Here is a 15,962-nt window from a genome sequence, read left to right as displayed (position 1 = left end):
GATTTTCTACAAGAACGTCAGTCAAAATATGAAATTGGATATAGACGTCGTGTAATTATTTCAAGAATGACATAAAAAGCATAGACAAGAACGACACTGTTATGGAGACTGGGACGGAGCGGGGACGATAAAAGTCCTACCTCCAGGTCGTAGTCGCAGCCATTTTCCAATTTGTTACTTTAAGTCGTAATTGTGAACTTAATTAGAAGCCATTAACAGGTGGAGAATCGTCCTGTTAACAGGTAGGGATTCAAAACAAAACATTACGCGTCGCCCCGCGCGAATTTAATGTAGGGTTAAACTTTTCCTAGTAACAATTTTATCCTTCTTTAATGAGTATTTAATATTTGTTATATTTAAAAAAAAGTCTGACTTTTTTTCTTGTTTAGTCGGAATATGGTACAGCGGCTTGGAGGCAGGTGGTGGCACGCGTCGGGTGTCCGTCAAATTTCAACACCCTCCAGATATACGACGATAGGCTAATCCAAGATTTGGCTGCGGCAGCATCAGAGTTGCTAAACCCGTGCAAAAGCTCAAACGAATTCATGACATATTTCGGTCGTTGCTTTGTCCGTTTCTTCACCAATTTTGGGTAAGACCAGGTATAATAATTATTTCTTCAGTAACTGCAAGTACAATTTGACGTTGTTTACCTAGAAATCATGTTGAGGAGTCGAGTAACACTTTTAGCATTCATTTTAGGCTAAATTATATTCTAAACTATTTTCTTTTTTAAAATTTCAGCATTTTTTAATGTTATTGAAAAGAGATCTTCTAGCCCACTGCAGTTTCAGCCTTCATAAAGATTTTTGGTTGAGGAAAGGATTGGAGTGAAGCTATACTTGCTATGGAACTTTTCGAATTAAGACTAGTTCTTTTTAAAAAAAAATTATCAATGTTTTTGTAGAGTAGAAAAAAACATTAGTGATGAAGCGAAAGACTTTGAATAAGAATGAATGGGTTTTGTATCAGTCAGAACACTTGGTAGTACCCAGTTTCCATTTTTATCTATTTACATTTTTACCCAGTTAATTCCCAGTTTAAGTCCTTATGTCCAGATCGGTTCTTTTATTGGTCTTGTAAATTATAATTTTTTTTTTATCTAACGCCAAATTACTTTATTATCATAATGGTCTTAGACATTAATTTATACTACATTTTATTTAGTGTACGGATCCTGTTTGCTGCCTAGATAAAGTCCGAGGTCAAGGATACGGGAATACTGGGTATTGAGGTTAACTATTGGACAGGTAGATATTTTTAAGGTAAAATTAACCTGGCTGCTTATTTTCTTTGGTTCTTATACGTCTTGCATACCATGATAGAAGGGATTGCAAGCATGAGTCGGATGGGTGCTGGACATACATGAGATCACTTGGTCATTATCGTTAATCGAGGTTCAAAAAGTTCTTGTGCAAAAGGAATTTCAGAGTAGAAAGGAGCTGATTGGTGATGTTGCGGAGGACTTTGGATGGGAAGTATGAATTCGGTGTAGGTTAGAACGCAAGCTAAGACTCAGAGTTCAAGATAATAAGGCTAGATTGTTCTGTTTGATGTTAACTTTATTTTAACAACAATTTACTTAGTTTTACTAATAGTCTGTAAAAACAACCAGTCGTATTTTTAATTCTAACAGTTTCACCCTAGTGTACTGGCTAGTTTGTTGTCAAGATATATCCGAGGTACTGACCTTCGTGATTACGGTAATAGAAGTTGAGGTTATCAGTAGGACGAGTTAATGCACTTTTTATGGTGAAGGTCATTTGGCCGCATTTGTTTGCGTTGCTTTTTATGCGTCATATCTTGCACCAGAGTTCGAACAGATAGGATTGCAGGCATTAGTCGGTTGAATGTCGTTTAGAAGACTCTAAATATTCAATAGTTCTTTCGCCATTGTCATTGATCAAAAATGAAGTGTTCTTTAGCATAAGGAATATAAAGGTCTTTACGAAGAGTAGACGTTGGATTGGATGATGATTCGGAGGAGTTTTAATTGGTATGTTTAGATTCGGTGTAGGTTAGTACCTTGGTAGTACCCAAGAGATCAGGCTCTTAAGATCAGATAAGTCTTGCTTATTGTTAAGTTAGTTTTCTAAAAATTTATTTGGTTTTACTAATACTCTGAAGAAAACCAGTCGTATTTTTAGTTTTACTCTTTTTGACGTACTGTACTGGTTAGTTTTCTTATAGAGATAGAATCCGAGAGGCAAAGTACCTGCGTGGATAGGATGAAAGCAATTGAGGGTATCAATAAGACAGTATCGTCAATCTTTCTACGGTAAAGGTCATCTGGCAGCATTTATTTTCGTTGATTCTTGTGCGTCATTGTCTTACACCGAATTTCGAAGCTTGTTTCCTAATGTCAATTTACTTTGTTTTCCTAGCATTCTTTAAAGAAGACCAATGAATTTACCAATGTTTAGTTTTACTCGTTTCAGCCTAGTCGCTGTCTCTTGGCTACTGTAGTTTCAGTTTTAGTGGGTAGTTAATGGGATTTATGGTTGAAGAAATGAAGTGCCAAATGGGTGGAGCAGTTTTACTCGTTTCAGCCTATGCGCTGTCGACATCTCTTGGCCACTGTAGTTTCAGCTTTAGTGAACCATTTATGGATTGAGGAAATGGAGTGCTAAATGGTTGGAGCGAATAGTAATGCTTGTTGTGAAACTTTGGAATCGGCATTGGGGTTCTTTTCAAAACGAATATCAAAGTTATAGTGCAGAGTTTGATCAGCGACGAATGGCCAAAGACTTTTGGATCTGAATGTTTAGTTCGGCTTATGTTGGATTGCTGGAATTATCACAGAGTTCCTAAGTCCAGATGGGTCTTGACGGACTTAGAATAACTGTAATGGGTGGACTATGAAAACTTTGCGGGTCACGAACCATATTCACGGCTTGAAGCATGTAATGTTATCAGAAATACTTTTCAGAATTCTTTTTTAAACTTGGTCTTGTATTGATTTCTAAGTACGCTTATAACACGGGTGTTTGTATTTTATTAGATACCAAACAGTGGTACGTGCGACTGGAAGGTATTTCACCGAGTTTCTACAGAACGTGGACAACATTCATTTGGAGATGCGATTCACATACCGTAAAATGAACTCTCCTTCTATGTACATCACGGAAACGGATAAAGACGGCGCAGTTTTAGTCTACCGCAGTTCACGTGCTGGTTTCAAACACTACTTCTTAGGTGAACATGGCGCACAATTGAATTTTATGCCTTTAATAACGAGTCAAAATCGTTTCCAGGCCAACTGCAAGAGATCGCCGAGAGCCTTTACGGGATCGAATTGAAAATAAACGTCCTGGAAGAATTGACGTCGACTTGCGGCTTTAAGAATATTACGATCAAGTTGAGGCTCGACTACGATAATAAGCCTTATATCGGTGCCGTACAGGCGTCTGTCATCGGGCCCAGGCTTCCTCCGGTCTCGTCCAAAGTTCTAGTGGATCTTTTCCCCTTTACAGTTGTATTCGGGAGAAGCATGAGGGTGCTCCTTGCCGGGCATAAACTCCTATCTTTATTCCCAGGAATTCAGGTTCACCATAAACCCGTGACTAATTTTCTGAAAGTAAGACGGCCTAGGGGAATCCCTTTCACATGGGAAAACGTAAGTGCTTTATCGACTTTTGTATATTTTATCTCTTGGCTCATATAAATACAAAGCAGAATATAATATAATTATTTAAATAAAAAACTTGGAATAAAGGAGAAAAACCAAATATCTCTTCGGTTTTTATACCTTCGATAAAAAACATTTCCACTTATTCCTGCTAGTGTCATCAGTAGTTTTTTGGCATTTCGCTATTTTCACTAGTTGCTCTGTTTTATGTTACGAATCGTGTACTTTTTGTAAGTTTGTAAAATGTGAAGGAACGAGTCTTTGCCGTGTTTGTGTCTTTGATATATTGTGGAATAGGTCTCAGATCTTTTGATATTTTTTCATTGATATTTGTCCCTTTTGGTAGTTGCATGTGGCAGTTTTCTTTGATTGTTACGATATGTTAAAAAAAAGGAAATGATTTAAATAAATGATATTTTTATTTCTGTTTATCTATGATATTTCGGGATCTCTTTGAATGGTGAAAGGCAACGAAATAACACGCGGTCCAACCACTGAAAATGGTGAAATAACCAAATCATCCTGCCGACAAAACTATCGATACCAATCGACCGGGATAGTCGATGATGCAGAAAATACACGACTTAAAATAATAAAATTTCTAATTGATTTTTTCTTTAATAATTGAAATAAAAATCGTACACGCTTCACCAAAAGCATGGAATTATATAGAATTATTCAACTTAGAAAAGGACATTTCGCCATAAAAGTGAAGAAATTCGCCACTGATGATGTCAAGATGCTAAAACATATCTGCTAGATAGAAACAACAAAACTAGGCGGACTAGGACACACTCTTCACCAAATGGATTATAAATAACCAACAAAAATAGAAGCAAGAAATATCTTATCCAAATATTTGCAATACTACAAACCTATTTAGCCAGGTAAAGAACATACATTCTAGAAAAATGTGCTGACCCACCACAACGTAGGCGATATGCTAAGACGCATCAGGCCAACTGAACCAGCAGTCCCAACCGGACCAGGACGCACTCTTTTTTAAAAAAAATTGGCATTTAGAAATTTATTTAGTTAAGAAAAGGACATGACGGAAAAATACCGTAAAGATCCACTACTGATCGCGAAAATGCCGAAGCTGACTGACAGAACCAGCGTGACTAGGCTGACCAGGACGCACTCTTCACAAAAAACTCGGGATTCTATCAAATTTAACTAAAAAAACGTCATACCGACAGAAAACTTCTATCGCCTCTATGACGGCGAAATACCGAAACACGGTTGGCAAAACGAACTAGCGGATTAGGCGGATCAGGAAGCACACACTTCACCAAATGTTTGGAATGCTACAAACCTATTTAGCGAGCCAATTTACATAAATTCTAGAAAAACGTAAGATCCACCACAGAAATAGGTGGCATGCTAAAACGCGTCCGACAGACGAAACCAACGAGACTAAGCAGACCTTGATGTCAGATAGCCAGGTTCAACTTGCACACATTACAACGTTTCACAATCTAAAAAATCATGTTTAAAATATAACATATTATTGAAAAGGAATCTTTTATATTGTAATTTGGTAGTTTCCGATAATTTTGGTCTGCCAGACGCTTTTTAGCTTCTCAATATATGGTCTCTGGTAGGTTATAAGTACACCACTGAAAATGGCGAGAAGCCGAAATGTGTCTGACAGAAACAGCGATAGGCTGACCAAAATGATGAAAACGACCGAACTGCTGGTAGTCGCAAGGCCCGGATTTTGGGAATCTCATGATCTTTTGTTTCCTCAACGTATAATATGTAGAGAAAATTATCGTTATACCCCAGAAATAAATTTTTTAAAATAAATGCATTACTTGATTAATTTTGAAGTCATGATAATATGTATGTTGCACAGGTTTTTGTTTAATTGGAAACTATCGTTCTTTAAAAAAAGATGCTTGACTTCGAAAGTTGCTGTTGTAGACTTATTGAAAAAGGAAGTCGGATAAGAATTGGAATTCAATGGGGCAGTTCAAATTTGACTTTTAAGGCAACTCTTTTCTTTTGACTTCTAGTCGATTTTAAATATCAAACCCCGATCTAATCAACAGGGGTGAACTAAAAAGTCATAAATAAACCTTTTCGAGTCAATCTATATCAAAAGCTTTGGGTAGGTTGATTGTGTCAAGGGAAATTGAAAATGAAAATATTCGCCGCAGTCGGAAACCTTTCCAAACCCATTTTTACACTCGGATATTTATCTTGACGGAGAAAAGCGTCGGAATCAATTGAACCTTTAGTTTGCCACCCTCATAAAACGTCTGCCGCCCGGGGCGTGGGAGAAAACGGATGAAAAATGGGTCACTTACTTTTGATTTACTTTCCAGATAACTTGCTTTCAAACAGTCATGTTTGAAGTGGAGGTAATTATGCCGGAAGAGCAAGCGAGGACGGGAGTGAGGAAAAGACCGACTAAAAACATCCTACTCAAAGGGCAGATGAAACACATTGAATCTATCTCGGCAATTATATTTCTCTGCAGCCCCGTGTATATGTTTTACAATTTTATGCCTGTCTCATAGCTTAGAAACTACTCCATTTGCTTATAAATCCGTTTTACAGGGTGATTAACTTGGACGATTTACAAAGCATGTCTTTGTATTTGGACGATTTGAACATGCACGGTTTGGGGAGGGAATTAGTTCTGAGGGGATGGTCCAACTGTTCTAGGTAATCTCAAATTTATTATTAAACTCTATTTATAAAAACTGCCTGATTAGACTTCAACATAAATTATTTGCCATTTTTATGGAAATAAAACAAACATTAAACATCAACATCAATGAGGAGCTTAAAAAATTGGATAGGAAACATGAACAACGTAGAGTAAACATGAATATCGTTCACAAACATAAACAATTAAATTGAAGCATTAAATATCAAAAATGTACAATAAATAGGAATATAAATATTAAATAAATTTTAATCTCTGAATATTACGTACAAAAATCGAAACTTAGAGAGAAACATTAACAGACGCAGTGATAATTATAACATGAATAATGAACACGCATACTTAACATTAAACATGTGCATGAAATACCGAACACGAGTATTTGACTGATCATGATCATTAAACAAAGTTTATAAGATATTTTCATTTTATTTTATCTACAAAATTGTTACAAACGCTTACCAAATTCCATAAACAAATTAATTATAGAACGTTAAACATTGAATATTAACAGAAGTCTCTGTCTGCAGAATGAACAGTCCCATTGAACTAATAGTATTTTTTGTACAGAAGTTCACCAAATTGATAAATTAAATAAATAATTCAACGCTAATTATTTAAATTGTACATAAACATTGATTTTAATCATTAAACTTAGTGTAGCATTCCAAAGACGATTTTTTCATTTTAATCGCACAACTAAAAGTACTATTTTGTACAAAGGTTTACCAATTTTACTACAAAAATTATCAATCGAACGAAAAACTTTAACTAAACATTGATCATTATATTACAATTACACTCTGGGAAGTTGGTGTCCGAGTGGAACGAAGTCACGATAGCTCAAGTGGTAGAGCAGCGGCGTATCTAGCCGAAGATCGTGGGTTCGAATCCCGCTCGTGCCATTGACTTTTTTATCTCAACTAAAAACCTTAATTAATTGTTATATATTAATTGGTCAAGCGGACCACGAAATTAGTAAATTTGATCATTATAATTGACTGAGGTGCAACTTGCAGTCAATATTTCTATTTACAAATTTTTGCACAACTAAAAGTATTTTTTTGTATAACAAAATTATGAATTAAAATTTAAACATGAACATTGAACATAAAAATTAATCTTAATTAACTTAGGTCTAATTGCAGAGTCAATATTTTCATTTATAAATTTTTGCACTAGACCCACAGAATTTTTTTTTGTACAAAAGTTTATTAAATGAAAAAACAAAACAATTGAACGTTAATCAACATTTTACATAAACATTGAACATTAGCATTGGATCTTTATCATTAAACGTAGATTTGACAATACGTCAGAGATAATGTACATTTATCAATGTATCGCACAACTAAAAGTACTTTTTTTACACATGTTCATAAAAAAATTACAATAACAATTGAATTAGTAATGAACATATACATTGAACAATACCATTATTTGCCATAATCATTAAACGATGTTTCATATTACAGACATAATATTTCCATTGATCAATTTATCAAACATTGAACATGAACCTGTACTTTTTTAAGTATCACTGGGACTAGTTAGAACCGAACAATTAAACTTTTAACCCTAGGTTGCATCTTTTCAGACAAATTACAGTAGTTAACTTTTTCCTTACTTTGTACTTTAATGATCATGGTTGGCATAGAGGAAATATATTAAATTTAAAAATTACTTTTTGCATTTTTTCTGCTTTTCCCTACAAGCTAAATATAGCGAATGTCTACTTACTTCAGAATATTATATAATTAATTTTTTAAATTCTTTATAAAGTACCAATTTGGACGTTTTGTCACAAAACGGCGAAGTTTATTTTCCACATTGTCAGCGTTAGAAAGAGCTTGCTTATTAAACCAAGAAATAAAACTTTTCAGGTTGGAGCAGACGTGCGAGGAGGTCGAGGATCTTTGTAAAGAGCTCGAAATGAACCATAAGCTTTTAGAAGAGTGGAAGGAAAAAGGGGACAACTTGCTATATTCCATGATACCTCGTAAAATAGCCGACCAGCTTCGAGCCGGCGCATCGCCACTTTCGACATGCAAGGTATGCTGAGAGTTTCTGTTTTTGCCCAAACTATGATCATAATTAATTTTTTTTTATTCCTTTAGAGTTTCGAATCCGTGACCGTTATGTTTGCCGAGCTATGCGGCCTGAAATCAGCAGTGACCGTTTCCGACGTGATGACTGTCGTGAATATCATGAACGCCTTGTTCTCTTGTTTCGATACAATTATCGACGAATTCTCAGTTTACAAGGTAATTAATAAAACCAATAAATAACAGCATAATTTTGATTTAAAAATAAATCTTTGCTGAACATTCTAATTTTAATGAATCTATAATTACTAAGCCTTGTACCATTTATTTTTTTTTAATATATAATTTTTTAATGTAAAATGTAGATGTTTTCGAAAAGGTTTGAATCCGAGACGTGTTATAAAGTGATGTATGCACTGTAATATTGCGTTTTGCATCGCACTTATGACAATGCTGTCACTCTAAATGTTAGACTCACCTCGGCATCTGTCAAGCTACCAGCTCTTCCGGAAAAAGTCTTCCATTATTTATTAAGAACGTGCGGAATATCAGTCTATCAAGAGAAACCTTGTACCTGGTGAAATATACATGAAAATATGTCTCATTTTTTACTCTCGTTTCTTTGTATACAATATTTAAATTTTTCTATTTGTAGGTTTAATGCTTTTTTAATAAAAAAATTAACGTGTTAACAGGTTTTATAATGTATAAATACTAATTTAAAATATTGAACATTAACTCAGTTTTAGTTTTTGGCATAGTTTAACATTAAATGTGAGCCCTTGGACAGAATAGATTGGAGACGTTGGGAACTCGAACCCTTGAGTTTTTAATGTTTAATTTTGATAAATAGTGCAGTAGTCCAAGGTTCTATTCATGCTCACTAAATGATACTTTATGCAATTGATGAAAGCACAAGCTAGCTCGTGTTTCCTGGCGCGCATGTTCGCCTTAAGCAGCCTCTGCATGCATTTGGATGATGGGACCAAAGAAGCGTATAACGTGCGAGGATGCTAAGACTACGCCTACCTAGCCCTTCGAGATTAAGGGAGTTAAGCTGGTTTGAGAGCTGGCCGCGAACGGCGGGTGCTGCATCAGAGCATGAGGCACAAGCGGGTTAGGTAGGATACCAGATCCTGTCTATATATATATATATATATACGGACGGGGGAGGGTGCATAACCGTCTGAACTGGCAGTATATTTTCGTTCCAAGTTAAGCCCAGCTGCATGGTAAGCATTCGCAGGGGCTGAATGGTGAGACCCCTGGCGGATACCTAGAGAAGAGGCTGTATTTCATTCGTAACCGTGGACCGTAGTACTTGCGTATGACCTCTGAATTACCTCCCGACCTCGTGGGAATCGGATGGGTCGGATTGCTAAGAGCGCATAGCCAGTGAGGAGCTATGACTACGCTGACGGCGTCCCTCGAATGCGATAGGAATGGCGGACGGGGGCGGATGCTTGTCGGTGGTGGTCTTCTGAGCTACCTTTACCATAGGCATGGTCTGCTCTAGGGGGTGTTTAGAGATTCCACTAAAATCGAAACCGCGGCCGGAGCGCAACGGAGGTTCCGATGCTAGCGGAGCCTTTACACCCAGGGAGATAGAGTTGTCTCTACCTAGGAGGTTCACGGGAGACTTGGCCGATGCATTCCAACCATTTTTTGGTTATCCCTTTACGAGCAGCACTGGTTAAGCGCACAACGTTAACCCACCCCCTCGGAAGGGGCAAGAGGGGGAGAAGTCAGCATGTCTGTCGATTAGTATGTGGATTTGTGGGCTTCTACACCGAACCTCACGGAAGAAGCAGATTTTCCGTGCGCGGAGGTGAGTCGCTTCTAAATTGAGAAGAACCTCAATGTTACGTGACATTGCGATCCCAGTGGCACAATTGATCTGCCAGCTTTTACTTAGGGTTATTTTAATATTCCATTTTGTGGACTATGCTCCAATTCATTTCGGTGTATCATTTGTAAGTGCTAATTATTTACGAAGAGATTCAAATTAGTATTATATGTTGAAATGTATAGGAATCTCTGAAGTGAACATCGAAAAAGGGAATGGGCCAAAAACGCTCCCCTGCTTTGGAGTGTAATTTTTTTACAACAGTATTTATTTTTATATACCAGTAAAAGTATAAGTAAAACTGCTGATATGTACAAATTTAAAAGAAGCAAAAACTGGCACTGGGATGGTAAGAGTCACACAGTGGCGACATTTCTAGAAGTCTCGCTGCTCACCAGGTCGCGGTGTTTTAATCTCCTATGAGGATTATTGAGGATAGTACGAGATGTTAAGATTAAAACTAAGGGATCGGGGAGTAATGAAAAAGGATTTGTGGAATGTTATACATCGGGATTTTATGATATTGTTCACAAAAGGAATTTTAATAGTTTGCGTGAGTGGATAAAAGAGAAGACCATTTTTCAGAGAATTTTGGAAAGCGATTTTTGAATGAAGGATTTTCTTTTGTTTTCAAAGCAAGCCCGAGTGCCCGACCCCATCGAAGGTCTGTTCCACATCAAGAATGACTCCCAAGTAACTAGGCTTTTGTTCAAGGACGAGGCAACTTTGGCAGCAACACTGTGCACTCGAGTTCCAAACTGATCAACCATAATATTCTTTTTAGAAGATTTTCTAGAATTTTGACAAGGGTAGATAGAGGACTAATGGGCAATAGGAACTAGGACGGTCAGAAGGTTTATTTGGCTTATGAATAATGTTAATTGTTAAGTACTTCAGTTTTAATTGAAAATACGTGGTCCTTGCGTTGAATGTTAAGTAAAGTAAACCCTGGTGGGGCAAGTTTTGCAATATTTGTGTTGCAATTAAAATCAAATCCTAAAGCTTCTCGAGGAGTTAGTTGTTTAATAGTGTGGCTTACACCACACTCCGTAACATTTCAAATAGCTACCTTTCGTGAAGATGACGTCCAACTCGGATTTGCCACGTTAGTGGTTCTGGGTTCGAATCCCAGCATAGCCCTTGAAAATTTACTTAAGATTAATTTGAAAAAAACGTCAAGTGGTTCATCTTACACGTGGACAAATAAGCTCCATGTCTTTAAAGGTTAACCAGTGAACAATATTAATCAACAATAAATACCAGTTTTTACAATTAACTTATAATCTTATTAATAGCCCCATAAAGTGGGTGTATAACAAAAAACCAAATGCAATAAAATCACAGCTAAAACGAGGCATTGGATATCGTTGGAAATAATCAGTTTTGGCTATTTCCGCTGCAGAATAATTGCAAAGCCACGACGTATTACCTTCACCGAAGGAATTGCATTATGGAAATAGGTTTAATGAAACGAGTAGATATTTTCACCTCATATCGGATGGGGAAATCGGAGTGTTTAAACGCCTATTAAGGTAAATGAGTTGAAATGGCTGGGGACGGTCGGTTTTAGATTAGTGGTCAGAGAGGTAGCTGTCAGTTACTATGCAAAGCTGTTTCCGCCACCCTAAAGCAAAATATACGTAATTCACTTCGTCATCCTCAACTTGTCACGTACTATTTCAGCAGAATGGCGCTGATGGCGAGGGAGCCCGCGTATGTGCGTATGCGTTTATGAATCATCCGTTTTTAATTATTTGACACCATTCCGCGAAATTCATAAATTATCAATGCGAGTTTTTATGACATTACATAACGCTTGTTTTGCTAATAAAAATTAGCTTGTCTGGGTTTTATTAAATTAGTCAGTTATAACAAATTAAAAGTAAAAAGTAAGTTTCACACAAAACAAGCAAGATACAGTTCACCTTTAAACTTGAGTGTTAACAAGGATGTACCCTAGGCCATATCCTTTTATTATTTACTTGGATGATCTTTCAACAAGAGTTTGTAATATTAATAAAGACACTGCAGGTGCCCCTTATGCAGAGAAAGGTTTCTCGATTTGTCCCACATAATAGAGGCGTGTCATGCCTTGGCTCCATACAGAGAGCGTGTAGGGATGCCGCCGGATTTAAGAATGGGTTTCGAACACGGTAGCGAGTTTCAGGGTCCCCTGTTCCGCTTTTTAGGGGAATTGGGAATTTTTATTGTATATAGCCGCCAAGATATGTGTTTTGTATGAGTGAGTGTATTTATTAGAGTGAATGGGGAGGGCTGATGGTGGAATAGCATCCCCATCGCCCTCAAGCTGTGACTTGGGTCGATGGCGGAATATTTATAAAAGTACCCCATCGACCCCAATTAGATTGGTTTGTTATTGTGTGCAGGCAGATGGAGGAATATTCAGTGTATATTTTGTAGGTGTGAATGTATTTATTTTAATTTAAAAAAGAAAGAAAAAAACACTTTAATTTCCAACTTGCCGACTATAGCAACTCTTACATTGATATTTTATTTTTATGTTATATCGATTGTTTTTATATTATTTTATTTTTGTTAAAAAAACTGTTATAACTTGATCGATATCATTAAATAGTCAATCTCATTTTTGTAAAGCCATTTTCGAAGGTGGCTACTTTTGCCTCTCAGTATACTTATATTTTTTAAAAATGTTTATAGCAATATTTTTTGAAGAATTGTTTAGATTTTTGTCGTGTCTGATTACTTTTGACCTAATATACCACAAAAATGTTCAATTAATGTCCGTAGACTCTTCTCGTAAGTCCTTTCTTGATGCATAATTAATAATTGATCTCACAAATTTCTCAAATTTAATAATGGTTTTGGGAGCGTTTAGTTTACTTGAATTTAAAATAACGTGGAATTTCTGCCAGGGCTTAACCTCGTCGGGTATCTCGGAAGAGAATTAAAACCACTTTATAATGCTCTTTACCAATTTATTACCAATAAACATCCCATGGGCTAAGCCGGGACTCGAACCAACAATCGCTAACATGGCAAACAGCATAGGACGTCCTAACCACTCGCCCACCGTTGTCCCAGTGTAAATAATTTTAATTTAATAACAGGACCATATTTATATTTACTCCATCCTTGTAAAAAATAACAGTAAATATTTTTCTATAACATTCTACATCTTTATTTTCTTCTATTTATTTTTTTCATTTTCTATTTTTAACATCTTTGGACTATTGTGGAAGCTCAAGGACATTGTACCTGCTTACATTACATTATCCTAAAATCGTACCTTAACCATCCTTTATCCCTACTTCCAAGTATCCCACAAAACTTCATTATCTCCTATCCATACTATTACAGCAGGTGTCCCACAGGGCAGCGTCCTTGCTCTTCTGCTCTTCAATTTATTCCTCCGACCTACCTTCACAACCGAACACTATTACCCTCACCTTTGCCGAGATACCGCTATCCTTTCTCCTGATAAAGATACCGTCACAGCTTCCCGGAATCTCCAATATCCTTGAATCCTGGCTCTAAAAGTGATGAATGAAGATCAACGAAACTAAATCAACATACGTAACATTCACCCTACAGAAGAAAACGTTCCCTCAACAATGTTCCTATCCTTGGTGCGAACCATGTGCCATACCTGGACAAACGACTGACATGGAACTCCTATACACGATTCATGCGCACAGACTGTTACATATGTACGTTTTATCATGTTAAAACGATTACTCGACAGACGATCTAAACTCTCACTGATAAACAAAAGAAAACTTTACATTGCCTTCCTGGCCCTCTTTTGGACAGCGGACTTAAACTCTACGGGTCTGCTGAGCGTTCCAACCTTAACGTATCCCTCCACTCAAACATACTCAGAACAATAGTCAATGCCCCCTTCTATGTTTCCAATCACACCATCCATACCGACCTTACTATTCCTCTTGTTACTCATCTTGCCCAATTCGGCTACAAAAGATTCCATTTCAAATTGTAAGGGTGCAAAATTGGTACACAAACAACCGTGGTGGGGACCTTCTTCCCCGGCAGATAAGAAAAGTGGTGAGAAGGGGAGTGTGTAACTGGACACGAGCGAGTCGACAACGGTGAGCCAAATCCTTTATTTTTTCTGTAAATTCCTAAATCCTTGTTCCTTCAGGGAGTGTGCCCGCTCCTTCTTTTAATTAAGCGTAATTGTAAATAGTATTTCTTTAAAATTGATCTAAAGTTGAAATTGTATTGTTTTTTCTTAAGAGGAATTTTTTTTTTGTTAACAAGACACTTTTTTTAAGTTTGTTTCTATCACACGACATTTTTTGTAAATATAGCTTTTTATCAGATTTCATAAGGTCAAATTATACATTTTTATTTTACGTGTGTAGTTGGACATTTCCTTTTTCCCGGTTCGTGTTTTCCCTTTGGAAAAACTTAGAATTGTTCAGTCGGGGACCGACGGTCCATTGAGACGACTAACAAAACTATCCTACCATCCGAAATCTTTCGTCAAAAACGTCTTCCACCACGTTACCTAACAATCCTCATAGGAGAGAGAAACGTCGGTGGCCACGCGATAACCTCACTCTTGACGTCGGTGTCCTAGGCTGGAGCACATCCCACTCATCATGTTGATGTTATAACGGCTTCCATTACTGGATGATTGCTGTACACGTTTCCATCCTATTGTTAATATGTATGTACTATATTTTTTACTTGTTGCATGAACGCAGTTGTAAAAAAAAAATTTAAAAAAAATCGAACCACCAGAATTTTCTTGGGCAAATGTTATCCATTTAAGATAGATAAAATGCTTTATTTAAAATATAAATTTGTACATGCCATCATTTAAAAAACGTGTAACAAAATAATAATGTTGTTTTTAATGTACAAAAAATGCAATATTAACAGGCTTTTAACAGTTTTTTCATAATTTCTACGGACCTTAAGCACCGTCTTAATGGAAAAAGTAGGTTAATTGCCTTCTGTGAAATGATAAAATGTAAATTTTTTTTAATGAAGTGTGCCAAACTGGCTTAACTTTGATATATCCCAAATGGTGATGATTAGTAAATATCCACTAGATTTAGAAGTGGGGTTGATGCAAATTTAAATTTAACTTTTGTTATTTGTTGCACCATTAAACAATTACTATCTTAACTTAAAAAAAGGAATGTTCGATGTAAAAATTATCTTGTAAAGAAAGTTGCGACAGCCCTACTAAATACTCCAAGTTATTAATTTATTAAATGAGCTTTATCTTTGATAAGTTCTATTAGTAGTTCTATAATTAACTTTTAATTAATTCTCTAGTATGAATTCACTTGTTAACATTTCAGAACATCTTTCAGCTCTAGTTTACTCTCTCGTACGACCGGACATTTTAATTATATTTAAAACTAGGGTACATTTTTTTTGTTATATTCATAAGAATTTATTCTTATTCTTATATTAGAATTCTTATTTATATTTTTTTATTCGCAATTCTCATAAGACTCCTTTTAAAACGTTCAATAACATTCCTAAGTTTATATACAATTATTGTTTTTCACCAAGTCTTCCGTCCTCATTACGCTACCATCCAGCAAGGTTTGATGTTAACATCATTTCCTCTGCTCTAGAGAACAAAGTATTGCTAGGGTGCGCTTCTGGACGAGGCTTAACATTTTGTTAAGGTCTGACACTCATATATTCTTTATAAACGTAAACGCTTTTTACACATTCCATTTTTAATTGATCCTAAAATCCTATATGGATGTCTACTTCAGAATGAAGTGTGGAAAACATATT

The 15,962-nt window shown here is 36.2% G+C and overlaps 1 protein-coding gene across 7 annotated transcripts in view; it reads left to right on the top strand.

Moving 5' to 3' along the window:
• LOC106668620 (soluble guanylate cyclase 89Da-like) overlaps positions 1–15,962 on the top strand; it is a 48,437-nt gene that overhangs the window by 22,683 nt on the left and 9,792 nt on the right. For 4 of the 7 annotated variants that reach the window (XM_014397536.2, XM_024225647.1, XM_014397535.2 and 1 more), the window contains 7 exons: positions 390–592; positions 3,002–3,195; positions 3,255–3,616; positions 5,959–6,119; positions 6,194–6,301; positions 8,189–8,357; positions 8,423–8,569. In XM_014397536.2, the coding sequence (XP_014253022.1) occupies positions 390–592; positions 3,002–3,195; positions 3,255–3,616; positions 5,959–6,119; positions 6,194–6,301; positions 8,189–8,357; positions 8,423–8,569 (1,344 nt within the window). Of the gene's footprint in view, positions 1–389; positions 593–2,137; positions 2,904–3,001; positions 3,196–3,254; positions 3,617–5,958; positions 6,120–6,193; positions 6,302–8,188; positions 8,358–8,422; positions 8,570–8,715; positions 8,973–15,962 lie in introns of those variants that run through there. The other 3 variants (XM_014397538.2, XM_014397539.2, XM_024225648.1) reach the window with 3 other exon arrangements.

The sequence above is a fragment of the Cimex lectularius genome, unplaced genomic scaffold, assembly GCF_000648675.2.
Source record: "Cimex lectularius strain Harlan isolate CLEC.00 unplaced genomic scaffold, Clec_2.1 scaffold111, whole genome shotgun sequence".
Lineage (NCBI taxonomy): Eukaryota > Metazoa > Arthropoda > Insecta > Hemiptera > Cimicidae > Cimex > Cimex lectularius.
Note: the sequence above shows the minus strand (reverse complement) of the source record. Positions and strands in the feature narration are given on the sequence as shown.